General features: G+C 49.8%; 1 protein-coding gene across 9 annotated transcripts in view; it reads right to left on the bottom strand.

The window, feature by feature from the left end:
* Window positions 1-497: 497 nt before the first annotated feature.
* Window positions 498-19,598, bottom strand: part of TSHR (thyroid stimulating hormone receptor) — a 197,691-nt gene continuing 178,590 nt past the window's right edge. For all 9 annotated transcript variants that reach the window (XM_090033820.1, XM_090033827.1, XM_090033821.1 and 6 more), the window contains one exon: window positions 498-18,293. In XM_090033820.1, the coding sequence (XP_089889946.1) occupies window positions 16,889-18,293 (1,405 nt within the window). In that variant the 3' untranslated portion in view covers window positions 498-16,888. The remainder of the gene's footprint in view (window positions 18,294-19,598) is intronic.

Here is a 19,598-nt window from a genome sequence, read left to right as displayed (position 1 = left end):
ACTCTAGCTGTTCTCCTAACTCAGCTGCCAGAATACCCAGCTGCACACAGGAGCAGAGAAGCTGAGAGTCTCCCCTCACCCAGAGAATGTTTTTACCTGTATATCTCCAACTGTGTTGGACAAGAAGACTGGACACCATTTGGGTTGGAAAGATACATCGATCTAAAGAGGCACCAGGATGTGGAGAATAAGTTTAACTGCCAGCCAGGATGTTGGAAATTGGGGGAGATTTGCTGGTGAGCCATGGAAGGGACAATGGAGTCCAGTCAAGTGGGCTAATCAATCAATCACCTGACTCAGCGCAACTAGCTGAAATAATTACAGTACCAGGAAAGGGAGGTCATGCAGGATAGGGACAGGAGGGTTTATTCAACCCCACACATTTTTCTGATAGGGAAAAACAGAGATTCTTGAAGATCTTATTAGAAAAGATCAATTAGCCCCATGTCACCATGCATGCTATCTTTTACAAACAAAACATTTTATTAGGGAAAAATGCTCTTTTTGTAACAAAAAATAAGCATAAACATAACTATTACAGCAAAGTAGTACAGTGTATGGGAAATATTACAACTCATTATGACTATTTTTAAATAGCAGTTACAAAATTAGAGCATACACTAGACCAATTAGGAGAGGAGGGGAGGAAAAAAAATCTACAACTACTGAGTTTTTACAACAGCCAACACTTTTTGGCAATAGTTATTTAAAAACCATAGTACTGGCATCTCTGTATAACTTTCAAATATATTTTGACAAGTTACACACAATTTATGTAAGGAATGTAAAGCAGAAATACCCAACTTTGCACACTCAATAAGTGTCACAGAACCACTTATACTGGACAAATTATATGGGACAAGATGAGAGAGAACATTCAGGTATCTTTATATATATATATAAAAAGATTTATATAAATCTTATACATCTAGTAGGAAAGAAGTGAGAACCAAAAATGAATCCCATGGTATGGAAATGTATGCTCCATCAATAAGTTCAAAGTATATTAAGCAACAGGACCATGGGCATAAGGCCCACTAACACGTTGCAAATGGATTTCTCCAAAGAAATTATATTTTCCTGAAGAACAAGTTATGTATCATGTATAGAACAGGTGCCAGTTTGAAGTATGCAAACTTTATTGTTATATTTTAAAAACAAAATGTTGACCCTCCCTTTCCTTTCTTATTGAAGATCAGCATGATTTGAATTACTTAATTTTTATATTCATATAAAAGAGACTTTAAAAATCCTTTCATGGTATAAAATGTGGTATTTTTCTTTGGACTTGATTGTCATCTTCTCTACTGAGTTAATAAATAAAGGCATGCTTAACAAAGTCTGGCTGAGGCCCAGCTCCATCCTATTTTGTGATATTTTGTGCTGCAAAGAAGGTAGATAGCTGCCTTAACAGGAGAGCTGGTGATTTCCCCTGACTGAGAGGAACTTCTAGGGGCGCTTAGCCAGCTTTGTGTGTGCTGCTCCACATGGTGTTCCTAGTCCACATGGCAGTTCCTAGCCCCCCAACATCTAACAGTGTTTCTTAAGCAACAGGCTACCTAACTCCCATTCTCACTGAGGCACCAGGCCTTGCAACAAAGCCAAATGCCAGCTGTGTTACCAAATACCAACTATGTAAGCACTAGACCAAATGAATTATAACATCTGAGGTTCATTCACCTGGACCTCTACCAATGTCATTTATGCTATCATTTGCTTACAGTGCCCCTCTGCTGTCTACTTTGGACAGACAGGGTGATCCCTAGTGTAAAAATGAATGAACACCAATCTCACATCAGCACCAGAAAGACACAAAGGCCCGTGGTAGAACACTTTAACTGGCCTTTAACATCCTATTCCTGACCTCAGGGTTGATGTTCCTAGACAACAAAAAATTAAGACACACTTGAACATGAAATTGCAGAACAAGAAATAATCTGGATTGTGTTAAGTGTGGTTTAAACAGGGACTATGGATTCTTATTCCATGATCTGGATTGCTTTTTGTGACCCCTTTGTCTCTATGGGTTTATTGCTTTCATCTGCTTCTCCCATCACTGCTCCCCTTCTCCCTTCTCCTCTCCCTCCTCTTCCCTGTCTTTTGCATTCAAATCATTCTTTCCATTTTATACACAGCTCTGTGCAAGCCCTTTCACACCATTTGATTAAATGAGCTCAGCACCTAAGGCTGGCAACAATTGCCTTCTGCCTGACTCTAGACAAACATGGCTAATTACCTCTCTGTTCCTAGTCTGGTCAGCATGTGCTGTGTTCAGCAAGCTGCAGAGGCAGTTGCCCTACGGGACTTTTCTAACCCATTCAATGTAAAGCAGCTTTTAGGCTAACTTCAGCTAGAATGAGCTGCAGGACTGAGGATTAAGGAAGACTGTCCTTAAAGTATTTCAGGAATGTTAGTTTCCAAGCCTGATTGAAACCAACAGGTATAATAGTGAATAAGAATGAGGAAGAGAAAGAAGGAGTAAGACAAATTGATCCCCACCGTTGATTTTCATAGCATTTTATCAATGAGTCTAGGTTGCCATGTAGCACAGACATCTTTTCTTACAGGAGAACACACCACAAAGCCCATGAATCATGTTATGGTGCCTGCTTATCCATACAACCAAGATGTATGACCAGGATTATGGAATGTAACAAACTGCTGGCTGAGTGTGAGTAAGAAGAATATACATGCACAGTATAGTACTGTATATTTACCAAGTGACTGTACTCCTTGAAATTTAAACATCTGGCTCTAAGGCCTTCCCTTCATCTAGCTGAGTTACCTTGCTATGGCATAGCTCTTGTAAAGAATCCATAGAACAGTGGAGGCCAACCTTTTGGGCATGTGTGCCATAGATTAAGCCCCGTACCTTCCCCGAGTGCCTGCCTGGTCTACTGCTCTGCTCCCTGCTCTGTGCTCCCTGCCTGATTTGCTGCTTTGCTTTTTGCTCCCCTGACCTATCTGCTGCTGTATTGCCTCTCCCCTCCCTTATCTGCCATGCATGAACGACACATGCCCCTGGAGGCTGGGGGGACATGGGGACTGCCTGCAGGAGGTGGCAGTGGGGGCTGGTACCAGCAGCATGTGGGAAGCTGGCTTCAGCCGCATGCTGCTCTGGATGGGACGGGCCTGGGCACCAGCGAGCAGAAGGGGCGCCCGGCACAGGTAGGGGGAAAATGCAGCTGAGCCCCTGCTGCTCCTGCTGGGCTCATCCTGTCCCGAGCAGCACACAGCTTCGCCACCACCTCTCCTCCCTGGTGCTGACTAGGCTGGAGCTGTGGCCCAGCTGCTGCTTCCCCTCCCCAGTGCCAGTGCAGCCTGAGCGATACAGCACGGCTCAGCACGTGGAAAGCCTGCCCAGCAGCCGCTTTCCTGGGCTTACCTGCAGGGCAGGGCCCTTTCCAGTCCCGTGCAGCAAAGCAGAACCCGGCCCAGCCACTGTCCCCTCACCGCGCCACAGGCTCTGGCCCAGCGCCCTGCTCCTCGCAAGCTGCAAATGTGGCCTGAGCCAGGGGCGGGCGAGGCCGGCTGAGGCAGGCTGAGGTCGGGGTTGGCTGCCTCGCAACCAGAACCCAAGGAAGCAGCCTGAGGTGCTGCAGCCGGCAACTCGGGCCGCCAGAGGCTTTTAGAGAGGCAGCCGCCATTACGTGGGTTTTGAAGGGGCTCTGTGGGCCAGAGGGAAGTGCTTGATGGGCTGGATCTGGCCTGCAGGCCATATTTTGCCCACCCCGGTCTAGTTCCATTCTCTTTGGAGAACCACCCTTCAGGTAGTTGAATACTTATTTGATTTCCCATTCAGCCTTCTTTTCTACAGACTAAATAAGCCCAGTTCCCTCTCCTCCTAAGTCATGTTCCCCAGCCCTCTAACCATTTTTGTTGCTCTCTACTGGACTCTCCAATTTGTCCACATCCTTTATGTAGTGGGGGGCCCAAAATGGGACACAGTACTCCAGATGTATGGTCTCACCAGTGCCGAATAGAGGTGAATAATCACTTTCCTCAATCTGCTGGCAGTGCTCCTATTAATGCAGCCCAGTATGCTGTTAGCCTTCTTCACAAGGGCACACTGTTGGCTCATATTCCACTTAATTTTCACAGTACCTCCAGGCCTTTTTCTGCAGAGCTGCTGCTAAGCCAGTCAGTCCCCAGTCTGTACAAGCATGCGCTTGTTCCATTCTAAGTGCAGGACTTTGTACTTGTCCTTATTGAACTTCTTGAGTTTTCTTTTTGTCCCTTCCTCCAATTTATCTAGGTGTCTCTGAATCTTAGCCCTACCCTCCAGCATATCCCCTAAGCTTGGTGTCATCCACAAACTTTCTGAGGGTGTATTCCATCCCATCTTCCAGTTGATGAAGATATAAAACAAAACTGGCCCCAGGACCAACCCCTGGGGCACTCCACTTGACATCAAGCCATTGATTGCCACCCTTGAAGCCTAATGATCCAGCCAGCTTTCTATCTTAGAGTCTATTCATGCAAAACTGTATTTCCTTAGCTTGGTTGTAAGACTATTGTGGGAAACCATATCAAAAGCCTTACTGAAGTCAAGGCGTATCATGCCCAATGCTCTCCCTGCATTTACAGGGCCAGTCATCATCTCAACATAGAAGGCAATCAGATTGGTTAGGTATGACTTGCCTTTGATGAATCCATGCCAACTGTTCCTAATCGCCTTCTCATCCAAGTGCTTAGAAATGGATTCTTTGAGGATCTGCTCCACGAAGCTGACTGGTCTGTATTTCCCTGGATCCTCCTTTCTTAAAGATGGATGCTATATTTGCCATTTTCCAACTGTCCAGGACTTCTGATCTCCATGAGTTTTCAAAGATGATGGTCAGCAGCACTTACAGATGTGTCAGTGCCCCATATCCCTTGTGACATAAAGGGATGAGGTAGCAGAGAAATAGGAGACAATATTGGTTGTTCTCCAAACTACAAACACAGGGCAGGATTGCTCCCTTTCCAAAATAAAAAGGAGAGAGCAGGGGTGAGCAGCTGTGCCAGGGGAACTCCCTTCACCTCAGTCTTTAATGTGAATTTCACCTTGCAGTTGCTGGCTTCAGTGTTCCAGTGTTTCCACGTCTTCCATGTCTCTGTGTCCCAGTACATCCAGTTTCCCCTTATCTACCTGTTACACAGAGTTTCAGCCCGACTCCTTCAGTGCCCCACTGCTTCAATCCCCAATCATCAATACTGTATCACAGAATAAAACCCCCAATACTATTTCAGCCCTCATCAGGACAACTGTTGGAGTCTTTTTGCAGAAGAAAAGCTACTGACCGTCTACCATGCCTGCTGCCTGGCTGGCTGCTGGGATACACAAAAAAACAAAGAAGATGTCACGCTGGGTCAGACTACAGGTCTAGGTGGCCCAGTCCCTTTCCTTTTGCAGCTTCCAGCATTTAGAGGTCTAGAAAATCTTAATATGGAAGTTGCAGCTCTATTATTTTGCTTTATACCCACTGACAAACCTATCCCATGTGAATCTGTCTAAGCCTCATTTGACCCTAGCTAAATTATCAGCCGCTGCAACATCTTGTGGCAGTGAGTTCCATCTCATCACTCTACCATCATTCTTTGGCAGTCTCCATGAGGGTCACTTCCTCAGGGTGGTGAGGCTGGGAGCTCCAGTGCTCAGTTACTCTGTCCTTTCCTCCAGTATAATATGCCTCATTTTGCCACCACTTCTGTCTCACACAGGCACGCCCCAAGAGTCATCTCCTCCTGGGGCTCCCCGATCTGGGCAAAGTGAGAAATGAATATTCTGCTACTATCCCATACTTGCTAGTCCTGGCAAATGCTGGTGCCCTGAAGAACACCTAGAACAAGGACAGCAGCAGAGCAAACAAGAAGGCAATAAGTAACTCCCCTGAGTTACTTATTGGGGGAGTCATTTCAGTCAGTTAAAAGTAAGTTGAGAGAGGGACAGAGGAAGAAAAGGGATGAAGTTGTGTGTCATTCTTTCTGCACCATTCCCCACTAAGGAGAACCAATCACTAACATCCAGCAAGCGGTAGGGGAGCATATAAGAACAGCGATTACTTGTTTCCTGTGAGAAATTTCACACACAGGTCTACACAAAATGTGACATCTATGTATGTCTTTTTTTTACTGCTATATGCTCTGTGGCACAAAGGTGCAAAAATAAAAAAGAAGCCTGCCTCCTCTTTCTCCCTTTGCTCATCCACTTAAAAGTCACTTTGTAATTTTTTTAAGGAAGATTTTTGAAGGGCAGGGCTGCCATCACCCTCCTGGGCCTCCAGCCCTGCTACCTCTGGGCTCACTGTGTCAGCCAGTACTAGTGGCTACACGTTGTCCAGCAGACCTGGGACAACAAGCAGTGGCTGGATGGCTTCTGTATGACCTGGGCCATCTCCTGGGACCAGCTCTAGCAGCTCTGGCCCCACCTGGAGCAGGACACTGGCATATGCCTGGGCCCTCCCCACTGACACCCGGCTGGCCCTCAAGCTTGAGAACAAAGAGAAGGAGCAGCCTGGTCCTGGTGATGGTGACCCACATCCTGGTCACCTGCCTGCCCCACAGAGACCACCCGTATTACAGCTGCAGGCCATGCTGGACCACCACAGCACAGTCACCCATATGAGATGCCCATGCATTTCAGAACTTCAGTCTGGTGGGACTGGTGGAAAGTGGGCGCTTCACACCAGAGGTGCTGGATCTGCAGCTGGGTGCTCATCAGGGACCCTGACTACCCACTCTTACCCTGGCTGATACACCTATATACTGGCCACCTGGACCCCCACTAGGCCCATTTTAACTGTTGCCTGGACCAGACCCATGCCCTTGTCGAGTGTGCCTTCGGTCACCTCAAGGGTCACTGGCACACCCTCACCACCTACCTCAAGGTTACCAAGAAGGAGCAACTTGGTCTCAAGTTGCAGCAAGGGAAGTTTAGGTTAGCTATTAGGAAGAATTTTCTTAGTAGGAGGGTAGTAAAACACTGGCACAAGTTACCCAGAGAGGTAGTGGACTCTTCATTCTTGGAGGTTTTTAATATCTGGCTAGACAAAGCCTTGTCTGGGATGATCTACTTGGGGATTGTCCTGCTTTGAGCAGGGGGTTGCACTAGATCATAGAATCATAGAAATAGGGTCGGAAGTGACCTTGTACATCTTCAAGTCTGACCCCTGGCCTGGGCGGGAGAAAAGACTGGAACGGGCTCCCAAGGGAGGTGGTGCTCTCCCCTACCCTGGGGGTATTCAAGAGAAGGTTGGATGTGTATCTAGCTGGGGTAATGTAGGCCCAGCACTCTTTCCTGCTTATGCAGGGGGTCGGACTCGATGATCTATTGAGGTCCCTTCCGACCCTAGCATCTATGAATCTATGAATCAAATGAGTCCAGCCAGGTAGTCATCAAGCCTCTTCTTAAAGACCCCCAGGGTAGGAGCCAGCACCACTTCCCTTGGAAGTTGTTTCCAGCTCCTAGCCGCCCTAACTGTGAAGTAGTTCTTGCAGATGTCTAATCTAAACCTACTGTCTAATAATTTGTGTCCATTGTTCCTTGTCATGCTAGGGGGCACTAGGGGAAACAGTGTCTCCCCTAAACCCTTCTGGTCCCCCCTAGTGAGTTTATAGACAGTCACCAGGTCTCCCCTCAGCCTTCTCTTGTGAAAGCTGAACAGGTTTAGGTCCCACAGTCTTTCAATGTAGGGTCTGCCCTGTAGTCCCCAGATCATGCAGGTGGCCCTCCTCTGGGCCCTTTCAATGTTGTCCACATCCCTCCTGAAATGGGGCGCACAGAACTGGACACAGTACTCCAGCTGTGGCCTGACTAGCGTCGCATAGAGGGGGAGGATCATCTCCCTGGCTGTACTTGAGATGCACCTGTGGATGCACAACAAGGTGTGGTTAGCCCTGCCAACCATGACCTCACATTGTCGGCCCATGTTCATCTTGGAGTCAATAATGACTCCAAGATCCCTCTCTGCCTCTGTGCTCTCAAGAAGGGAGTTTCCCATTTTATAAGTGTGCTGCTGGTTTCTACTGCCTAAGTGCAGCACCCTGCACTTGTCAGTATTGAAACACATCCTGTTTATGTTAGCCCACTCCTGTAACCTATCCAGATCTTGTTGCAATCTTTCCCTCCCTACTAGTGTGCTCACCTCACCCCAAATAGATGACCTCCTGAGGTCCCTTCCAACCCTAATTTTCTATGATTCTAAGCTGGCTACACTTGCCAGCCTCCTGTATATTGGACACCTGCTCAGCGTGGGCAAGCCCCCCACTGGGAAGGCCATCCTGGAGATATGCAGGTCCCTCCAGGACATGCTGAGCCACACCGTGTTCCATGTACATGAACCCCTGGAGGTGGAGGGTTCCACAGTGTATCAGGGCCCTAGATGGGACCCACATCCTGGTCACCTGCCTGCCCCACAGAGACCACCCGTATTACAGCTGCAGGCCATGCTGGACCACCACAGCACAGTCACCCATATGAGATGCCCATACGTTTCAGAACTTCAGTCTGGTGGGACTGGTGGAAAGTGGGCGCTTCACACCAGAGGTGCTGGATCTGCAGCTGGGTGCTCATCAGGGACCCTGACTACCCACTCTTACCCTGGCTGATACACCTATATACTGGCCACCTGGACCCCCACTAGGCCCATTTTAACTGTCGAGTGCGCCTTCGGTCACCTCAAGGGTCACTGGCACACCCTCACCACCTACCTCAAGGTTACCAAGAACAACCTCCCCTGGGTCACTATTGCAGTCTGTATGCTGCATAACATTTGCTAGGCCATGGGGGAGCTGTTCTGTGAGGCCTGGGTGGAGAAGGCGCAGTGGGCAGATGACACCTGGTGGTGGGAGCACCACCTGCAGCAGTGACCTGCAGCAGCAGTGGTCCCCTTCCCCAGCTGAAGCACCAGGAGGCGCACACCCACCAGTAGGGGACAGGGCACTGGGTGCACGAAGTTCTAGCTGTCCAGCTCTTCCTTCACTTCCCACTCTATCCCCCCTGTCCCGTGGGTACAGAACCCCTACCCAGTACCACTCTCATTGCAGACACATATCCAAACAAGTCTTTATTCCGTTCGCATCACACACCCGGTACCATTCGCCCTCGCCCTCCCTCAACACAGAGCCCTCTTCCCCTTCCCTCGCCAAAAGAGTTCCTCCACCATCCCCCCACCCCAGCAATAAAAAACCCTCTTGCCAGTGAAAACTATTTACAAAGTGGTTTTTTGGTGTCCTGGAGTAGGAGAAGGGGGCGTGGGGGGGGGGGGGCGGCTCAGGGGGGAAGAGCCTGGGGACAGGTGCCCAGCACCCTGGCCTCTGGCTTTTCCTTTGTGGGTGTGCACGCCACAGAGTGTGCAAGGGGCAAATCCCATGGTGATGGCAGCCACTGGTCCCCTGGCATAGCCAACTCTCCCTCTGCCAGGCCCTGTCCGTGGCCAGCAAGGCTGTCATGTGGTCCTGTCCCTGATGCTGGCTGCTCTAGCTCTGTGCCTGCATGGAGCCAGAGTGAGCAGCAGGCCAGGGGAGTTGGGTGGGGGCAGACACAGGGCGGGAGGCAGTGGAGGATCTACTCCCAGACCCAGGTGGGGGCCTGCTGAAGGGTGCTAGATGGCTGTCAGGGGGCTTTTGGGGTTAGGGATAGGGGCCGGACAGCAGTGGGCATGAATGAGAGTGCCAGGCCCAAGATGGTATCCAGCACCTGACAGTCATCATCTATGGCCTGCACTGCCCGGCAGCCCAGGATGGTATTCTTTCACAGGACCTGGATCCACTTTCACTCCAGGGCCAGGAACTCAGCCTGGTCCCACGCCTCCTCCTGGGGAACAACCTCTGCCCGTCACCTCTCCTAGCAGGCCACGTCCTCTGCCTATCAGGCCTGGACATTCTCCTTCTGCTCCTCTACCACTGCCACCAGCTGCTGGAGGAAGAGGATCTGGTCCTGTGTGCACCTCTGGCACAGCTGACGCATCTGGACGGCCCCAGTGGTGGGCAGCACTGACCCTGAGCCAGCATCTCCACTGGCCACTGAGGCCTCTCCCCTGCATCCAGATGCTGGACCTTCAGAGTCATGAGACAGAAACCTTTTGTGAGTTTGCAACATTTCAGAGATAAGATGCTCTGCACCAAAAGCCATGCACTGCCTGGCCTCAGATAGGGGGTCGGCCATGCACGGCTGCTCAGAGACGATGGTAAGTTGGGCTGGGCAGGCCTGGGCCTAGGCAGCCACCAGCCAACCCCCCTGTTCCCATGTGCTCCCCTAGAGCTGGCAGGCCACTGGGTATCGGGTGCTGGCTGCAAGCAGCCTGCCTCCCCTGCCCCGGTTCCCAGGCTGGGACAGGCCAGGCTCCTGGCAATACCTGCTGCCATGGGTCCAGATCCCACTCCCTCTCCTCCCCCTGCAAGCCAACCACTGTGCTGCGCTGTCACATAGCCCATGGTACCCAGGCTGGGGGAGGCCTGGGGTTCCCAGACAACTGGGATGAGGAGCTGGCCATGCCCCCACTCCTCTCTAGGGGCCTGTCTGGGGAAGTGCCCCAGGGCCAGCTCCCCACCATGCTGCCACTGTGCCCCAAGCGTGCCCCTGCTGCATATGGCCTGGGCAGTGCATGATGATCTGTTTGAGTGGGCCAAGGGAGGCCTGATCCACTACACCCTGCTACTGCTGATCCTCATGGTGCCTTGGGTGCACCTGCACTCCTGGTTTGGGACCCTGAGCTATGATGGCACAGGGGCAAGCCCAGGCTGCCCCACAACCTCTGCCACTGCCTGGAGGGCTACCTGTGTCAGCGCTACACATCTCTGCCCCTCACTCCTGAGAAAAACTTGCCCCCAGCATTGATGAGTTCCTCGGGGTGTGATACATCTGTGCTTGCCCAACTGTGGGGGGCACGGGTTGCTCAATACATTTTTTTACTGTCCCACCTCTTTGTGTCCTGTAGGGGGGAACCAGGGGCCAGGTGTAGGTAGGCCAGGCAGGGAAGTGGGGGATGGGGCAGAAGCAGGGGCTGGATTTGGGGGCAGGAGCTTGGGTAGGGACAGCCCTCCCCCAGTGCAGGGCTTACCACTTGTCTGGGGCTGGCATGGCTGGTGGCTCAGTGTGGACCCCCCAGCTGGTGAAGGCGTGCAGCTGTGCCTGGTGTCCCTGGCCCATGGGGCACAGTGTGTAGGCACCTGGCTGGGGGACTCCCACCCCCTAGGGAGGAGTCGGTGCTGCTGGTGGCCAGCAGCATCATGGCTGGCCATTCCTCATGGCTGGCTCTGAGGCTGCACAACTGGTGAAGCAGGCGCTGGCCAGGGCTCCCCAAGCTGCTGGTGGAGGCTGCAGCTGGGGAGCAGGGCAGGATGAGGTGCTGGAGGCTCAAGGGGCCCTTCTCTAGTGACATGTCACGAGAGGTGTCAGGGTGGAGTGGGGGCTTGGGCAGGCTTCCTGTGCTGGTATCAACCGCACAGTTGTGGCCTGGGTCCTGAGGCATCAAAATATTGGTCAGCTGCCGCATAAAGAACATGGTTTGGCAGGCATGGCTGGACCAACAGTTGTGGTTTGTCATGGTAACCTGTTTTGCCTGCAAAGCCTTGACCTTTATGCAGCACTCCTGTGCTAGCTGGTGATGACCTTGCTCCCACATCCCTCCCAACAGGGCCTCAGAAATCTGGGCGTTGGAGCACCTGTCCCACTCAAATGGGAGCAGCACCTCTGCCTCACCCCAGAATGCCATGAGGTAGCTAGTCTCCACCTGGCTCCAGTTGGGGCCCTGGGTGGAGGGCACAGGCATGTGCATGCATGTGATCCCTGGTCTGGACAGGAAGGATGAAGCCTTGCTGGGCCCTGGGCCATCTTTCTGGGCCCCTGCAGGGTTGTCCCAGTGTTGCCGGAGCAGGGCAGCTGCCAGCAGTGCTCAGCACAGGGGCACACTGTGGGACAGTCAACTGCACAGCAGGGGCTATGCCCCACAGCACCTGCAGGTGCAGGGCAGGCTGCTGGAGGCATACTGCAGGCAGGTGGTGCTGGCCCTGCTGCCAGAAAGCAGCCCTACAGGGCTGACAGGGCTGGTAAGGTGACAGCAGCCTGAAGCACCCTTCAGCACACAGGTGGCCCTAATTGTACTACCCTGTCAGCTGCAAGGCAGGTAGCAGTGCTGGGGTGTTGGCAGGCAGGCATAGCAGGGCTGTGGCCTGCCTAGGGGGACACACAGGGCCTGCAGTGCCCGCAGGCTGCATGTGCTGTGTGCCCCAGGGCACAAAATGTCTCCATGCTTTTACTGCCTTCAGGCAAGGGATGACATACAGGCAGCCCAGCCCTGAAGCTGGAGAAGCTCCTAGGCTGCAGCTCTGGGGTTGGCCTCAGGGCAACTCCCTAGTAGCTGGGCAGACCTGGGAGAAAATTTGCTCCCGGGTCACATCTACACGTGTGTTACTGTGCAACAACTAACTGTGATTAAATTTACTTAGATTATTAAGCATATACAGATAACCAGACAGAGGCCAAAAATAGGGCCAATAAAGAATTGTGGGGGCAAATGCTTAATTTTAGACTGTACTAGAATTTTGAGTTTTTCCAGCTACTAAAGCAAATTATTTAAGCCAGGGATCAGAACCCATCAGGTTTGGACAGATTTAGTCTCCAGAAGAAAGTGAAGCAAATTTCCCTTTAAACCCACCATCCAAAAATCAGACTTACTTGAAAATGAGTGACATATTGATCAACATGTGTTGAGCTTACCCTCCTGCTAGCTGACACCATCCCAGACATAGTGGGGCTCACAGAAACGTGGTGGGACCCAATGCACAACTGGGTGGTGAATATCAAGGGCTATAGGCTGTACAGGAGGGACAGGACAGGGAGGAAAGGTGGGGATGTGACGCTCTACATTAAGGAGGAATACACATCCTCATCAAGTAGCCCAGGGTCAGAGGAGGGGCACTCTGAAGTGCTTTGGGTTAGAATACAAGGCAGTCGAGGGGAAAGAGACTTAACGGTGGGGGTCTACTACAGACCACCCAACCAAGGGGAAGAGCTAGACTGGGAATTAGGTAGTTAGGTCAAAAGACATAGTCATCATTCCAGACATCTGCTGAGAAGAGCAGTCAGCCAGGTCTGACCACTCAGGTTCCTAGCCAAAATGCAGGCCCTCCATCTAACCCGGGAGGTACGCAGCCCCACCAGGGGAGACGCCCTGTTGGACCTGGTGCTGGCCACAGGCAACGACCTGGTGAGGGGGCTGCGGGTGCTTGACCACTTGTGTGACAGCGATCATCGCCTGCCGGAATTCACCATTCAGCGCAAGGTGGCAAAGGCCTGTAGCAAGGTAGCAGGCCTAAATTTCAGGAGGGTGGACTTCAATGAGCTAGGGAGAATATTCGGGGAGTCACTGAGGTCCTGAAGGGGAGGGGAGTTGGGTGTCCAAGAAGAGTGGTCACTCCTTAAGGAGACGATCCTCCAAGCCTAAAGGGAGGGAATCCCAACACGGATCAAAAGGGGCAGGAGGGCGCAAAAGCCCCTATGTATCACCAAAAGCCCCTATGTATCACCAAAAGCATCTGGGAATGTACACCCAATGGAAGGGAGGGGCCATCACCAGGGAGGACTATACTGCAGAAGCTCAGGGCTGCAGGGGGGTGGTCAGGAAAGCCAAAGCAGAGATGGAACTGGGACTAGCTTCCCAGAGCAAGGACAACAAGAAGTCCTTCTTTAAATACATAGGGGGGAAAAAGAATGTACCAGGTAATGTGGGGCCCCTGCAAGACCTGCTAGAAAATCTGGTCATCACACCAGATGGCAAAGCTAACCTATTTAACAACTTCTTTGTCTCCATCTTCCTCAGCAGGGACTGGATCAGCCTCCCCACTGGGCCTCCCTCAGGCCCCAGGGGAGGCGCACCTAGGCCAAGGGTCAGTGAGGATCTAGTCAGGGAACTTCTGATATTTAAATCAGCTGGTCCGGACGATCTCCACCCCAGAGTGCTGAAGGAATTAGCTGAGGTCATTGTGGGACCCCTGGCATGGCTTTACGAACACTCGTGGTGCTCTGGTGTGGTGCCAGAGGACTGGAAGAGTGCCAACGTGGTTCCCATCTTCAAAAAAGGGAGGAAGGAGGACCCAGGAAACTATAGGCCAGTTAGTCTTACCTCAATCCTGGGTAAGCTTTTTGAGAGAATTATCCTGGCACATGTCCACAAGGGGCCAATGGGGGAGCTTATGCTTAGAGGCAACCAACACGGGTTCATCAGAGGCAGGTCCTGTCAGACCAACCTGGTGGCCTTCTATGACCAGGTCACCAAATCCTTAAATGCAGGGGTAGCAGTGGATGTAGTCTTTCTGGACTTTAGAAAGGCCTTCGACACTGTCTCTCACCCCATTCTCATTAAGAAACTGGGGGACTGTGGTGTTGACACCCACACAGTCAAATGGGTCGTCAACTGGGTGGAGGGCTGCACCCTGAGAGTGGTGGTGGATGGGTCAATTTCGACCTGGAGGGATATGGGCAGTGGGGTCCCCCAGGGCTCAGTCCTCAGGCCCGCACTGCTCAACATCTTCATCAGTGATGTGGACAAGGGGGTAAAAAGCATCCTGTTCAAATTTGCTGATGACATTAAGATGTGGGGGGATGTGGGCATGCTAGATGGGAGGAAGAGGCTGCAATTGGACCTAGGGAGGTTACAGGGGTGGGTGGATGAGAACAGGATGGGATTCAACACTGACAACTGCAAGGTGATGCACCTGGGGAAGAAGAACCAGCACCATACCTACAGGCTGGGGATCTCCCTTCTCACCAGTGCAGAGGCAGAAAAGGATCTTGGAGTTATTACTGATGCCAATATGAACATGGGCCAGCAGTGTGGGGATGCAGTCAGGTAGGCCAACCATACCTTGTCATGCATCCACAGATGCATCTCAAGCAGGTCCAAGGAGGTGATCCTCCCCCTCTATGTGACACTGGTCAGGCCGCAGTTGGAGTACTGCATCTAGTTCTGGGCGCCGCACTTCAAGAGGAATGTGGACAACATGGAGAGGGTCCAGAGGAGGGCCACTCGCATGATCGGGGGCAGCAGGGCAGGCCCTACGAGGAGAGGCTATGGGACCTGAACCTGTTCAGCCTCCACAAGAGAAGGCTGAGGGGGGATCTAGTGGCCTGTTACAAACTAGTCAGATGGGACCAGCAGGCACTGGGGAAGTCCCTGTTCCCCCGAGCACTACCAGGAGTAACTAGAAATAACGGTCACAAGCTGGCAGAGTGTAGATTCAGACTAGACATCAGGAAGCGCTACTTCACTGTCAGGCCGGCTAGGATCTGGAACCAGCTTCCAAGCAAAGTGGTGCTGGCTCCTACCCTGGGGGGTCTTTAAGAGGAGGCTAGATGTACACCTTGCTGGGGTCGTTTGACCCCAGTACTCTTTCCTGCCATGGCAGGGTGTCGGACTTGATGATCTGCTCAGGTCCCTTCTGACCCTACAAAATATGAAACACATTAGGATAAAGGAAAAGCTCAAATACCTGCTACCAGTTGACATACATATGATGATGACAACAACTTTACTGTTTTGCAGGGGGTTTCTTAGATGTTTTGGGGTTTTTTTGCACTACTGCAGCAACCTGAGTGATGGAAAAACCAACTCAGTTCTATTCTGCCTCCTATATCTTGAACATAACTATGAACTAAGTTCCAATTATACTGTGTCAATTACAGGTGCTGATGGTAGAAGCAGATAGAACCCGTTTGCCTTTTGGGTCCCAAAAGGAGTTCAGGAAGCTGGCAGTTAGAGAAATCAACCTTCTGACATGCCTGTCTGATCCCAGACATGCCAGTTTGATCTGGACTTTGAGAAATTCACAACATAATTTGTGCTTTTCTATCAGAACTCCACTATAATTATACATTTATAAAACCTACCCAAAGTTTCTGCTGAGTCTTCCTTTCCACTTATTTTATATAACCCAGGGGTAGAGGCACCCCTAGGAGTGTGCGGGGCCCAGGGCATATCAGCCCGTGAGGGGCCCGGGGCAGGCGGGTGGTGAGTGGCTTGAGCCTGCAGCACTCAGCGGCAGAACCGGCTATGCTCAGCAGCGGTGGTGCATGGTGGCCATGTTTGGGCCTGTACAGCACTGTCCACGGGGCCCCCCAGAGCACACGGCCTGAGGCAGTTGCCCTGATTTATGTCAGCTAGGGATGGCCCTGTCCAGGGGTATCAACATCATTTGGTCCTGTGGGCTGGATGAGTGGTGCAGGGCTGGATGAATGGTCCATGGCCAGACTGGACCCACAGAACCATCCACCCCTCCAGTGCATGCTGGATCCAGCATATGCGGTGCTATCTCTAGTCAGTCCAGGACTGTACATGGTGCTCATACAAGGCCAGTCCAGGATGCATGCTGTATGCAGTGCTTGATCTGACCAGTGCATACAGTTCCTGGCCCAGAACAGCTGTGGAGGGTGGGGGTGCTGCAAGCAATGCAGAACCTGGACTGGCTGGAAGAGACGCCACATGCATGCATGTGACCTGGACCATCTGGGGCAGGCAGCAGGTGTGGCACCTGTCCAAGAATGGCACATGCCAGGCATTGCACTTTGGGTCAGTCTGGTGTGCACTGCATACAGCATGAGTCAACTCTGGACAACAAGAAGCACCCGGGTCCAGACAATGGGGTTCTCCAGACGGGATCTTTGATGTCCCCTGCATTATAAATGGAGTTTTCACATTAGCTTCTAATTTCATCACCATAATTTGGACTTTGTTTTATGCTGACAGTGGTTTAAGACTGGAGATTCAGGTGAATGACACACTCAAAGGAAAAACCAAAATCATTTCTGAGGTACCTCAAAAACCACCATGGCTAGGAAAGAACTGCCTCTTATTAATGTTTTTATCTTGGTTATGAATATAGCCTCACTGCAGGTGTGATGTTCCAGATGTTATAATTCAGTAAGCTTCCAGTCTTCCATAACAATTTGATCTGGCATTGCCATTGCCAAATGGTAGTCACCCTGTGGGTTGTGGATGTTTGTAAGAACTTGAGCTGTTCCTCGGCTGCCTCTCTGGCCATAAAAACCACTGCTGTTTTTGGCGGAAACTGTCTGACCCCTGTAGATTTGAGCCTGATGCTCACATATGCCAAACTTGCTAAGTAGGATAAAGACATCCCTTTGGAAAGCCTTGGTGAAAATAGCATAGAGGAAAGGGTTGGCACAAGAATTCAGTGGGTAGAAGAGCACCAGCAGGATCTTAGAATTGCTAACTGTTATCAAGGGTTTGTTCATAATGGCAGATAAAGCATAGAATGAGATAGGTGCCATGCACAGGAAGTCAGTGAAAATCAACACTGCCATCCTTTTGGCAATTTTTGTGTCTTTGTCTCCTGACTTGTAGTGAGGGTTTCGCACAGTTATATAGATTTTGATGTAGCATACACAGATGATGATAAAAGCAATAATGTTCAACATCAAAACAAAGACAACATAGGCTTCAGCCAATGGTGTTCCAATATCCATAGGTAGGCAGATGCTGACTTTAGTGTAGCTGCTGACTCCAACCACTGGCAAGAGAGCAAGAAGAAAGCATGAGAGCCAACCACCCAGCATGACAACCAATGCATACCGGAGACGAATTTTCCTATCTGGACGCATGGCAAAAGTGATGGCATACCAGCGCTCCAGGGTGATTACAGTCAGGGTATACACCGAAAGCTCACTGGCAAAGACAGTGAAAAAGCCAGCTGTATTGCATCCAGGCCCTGTCTGCCACTCTATGGCATGGTTGTAGTACTCTGACCGACTGTAGAGATCCACAGAAGCAATCAAAAGAAGATACAGTCCCATGCAGAAATCTGCAAAGGCCAGGTTGCACATCAAAAAACGTGGGACAGTCAACTTGTAATGGCTGGTGAGAAGGATGAACAGGACAAAAATATTACCCAGGATGGCAAGGAGGTTCACAAACCAAACCACAGTCCTTAGAAATGTATACCCCATTATGTCTTCACAGGGATTAAACTCATCAGGCTCTGGGGTACATAGTATTTCTTCACTGCCCCCACAAACAGTATAGTCATAGTGGCTGTCAAATGCCTGGGCATTTTCCTCTTGAGGGTTCTTGATTTCTTGGCCAAATCCAACATCTCCATCCCCCTGCTCTTCAAAAAAGACATAGTAGTGGGAATTGCCATAAAAATCCCTGAATTTGGAGTTTTTGTCATACACTGCTTCAGTGTGCTCTCCTTCTGCATAGTCTTGGTAAAAAGGACCATTAAAGGCACTGACAGATCTTCTTTTACGGACATTATAACTGCTGGTCTGGTTACACATCAGGTATTCTGGAACTCTGAAAAGGAACAGGGGTGAAATCACTACTGGAATCTGCGGTTTAGCTTTAATACAGCTGGCAACATGGGAACAGTTGTGAATAACTTAATCTGGCTTTAAATATGTACAGACCAGAATTCTGTCAGATACATTTTAAACAATAAAAGATACAGAACATGTTTTTTTTTCTTTTTCTTTTTAATCCAAGTAGACAGATATACAACACTGCAATCTTCTGCATTTGAGTTCTTGTTGCTTTTATATAGTTTACCATAAAAATAGATTATTCTTTTTACTCACAAATACCAAGGGCTCAGATTTCTATTACTTCCCATGAGAATCTTCACCGCAAAATCCTCTGATCAGGAGGATTTTACTGCTATATAGGCTGATTTTTTTTCCTTTCCTATTTTCAACCAATTATTTTTAGTGTAACTGTTTTTCACACTGTTAATACTTCCTCTTGCTTCTTTGGGTTTACATTCTTCAAGTATTCACAGATGCATCATATCTGTTGTTTATACCTTCTTAATTAATGCAGACAATGTTGCTTTTTCTTTTTACCCATGAATCAGCCCCTTGATCATTTTGGTGCTCTTCTCTGTACTTCCTCTATTTGGTCTAATGCTTCCTAGAAATACAGTGTCTAAAGCTGGCCTTGTTTTCTGGTCTGACCAGGAACACAATTCAACCTAGCTTCATGACAGTACCACTGTGTTGGTAGCCCCAAATAACATAAGCAGATTTAGGCTAGAATAGCACATTGAAAATTTGGTTTTAAGTTGCCAATCACCGTCACCTGGTTAGTGTTTCAGGTTGTCCTTCACCAGATGTGTTTCCCGCATTTCACAACAGTGAATCTCACTTGGTTCCTTTCTGGCTATATCTGTAGTCTATCTAGGCTACAGTGATTTAATTTTCTGTCCTCAAAGTTGTTTGAAACTCTTCCCTGATCTAATATAATTTGTGAGTCTCACCAAATATACTATCAATCCCATCTCTTATATACTACAGTGAGAACCGCTCTAGAAATATTATGAAAAAATTGATATGATTTTTGTTTCATTTATCAGAGATTGGCTCTGAACACCTTAAATCTATGCATTTGGATCCAAAGTTGAACTCTTCAATAACAGCTTATTACTAATTATAATAAAGATAAAAAAGTATTTGTAACAAGAGAATAATAGCCCTACTAGATCAGATCAGTGATTCCTTTCTTCCAACATCTCTTCAACAATACCCAGATGTTTTAGACTATCAGAGGAGGCAACAAATCCTGCCGAAAGCAATTATGTAATAACCTGTCCACAAGGAAGCATCC

The sequence above is a fragment of the Crocodylus siamensis genome, chromosome 2 (assembly GCF_052110815.1).
Source record: "Crocodylus siamensis isolate JL-2025a chromosome 2, ASM5211081v1, whole genome shotgun sequence".
Lineage (NCBI taxonomy): Eukaryota > Metazoa > Chordata > Crocodylia > Crocodylidae > Crocodylus > Crocodylus siamensis.
Note: the sequence above shows the minus strand (reverse complement) of the source record. Positions and strands in the feature narration are given on the sequence as shown.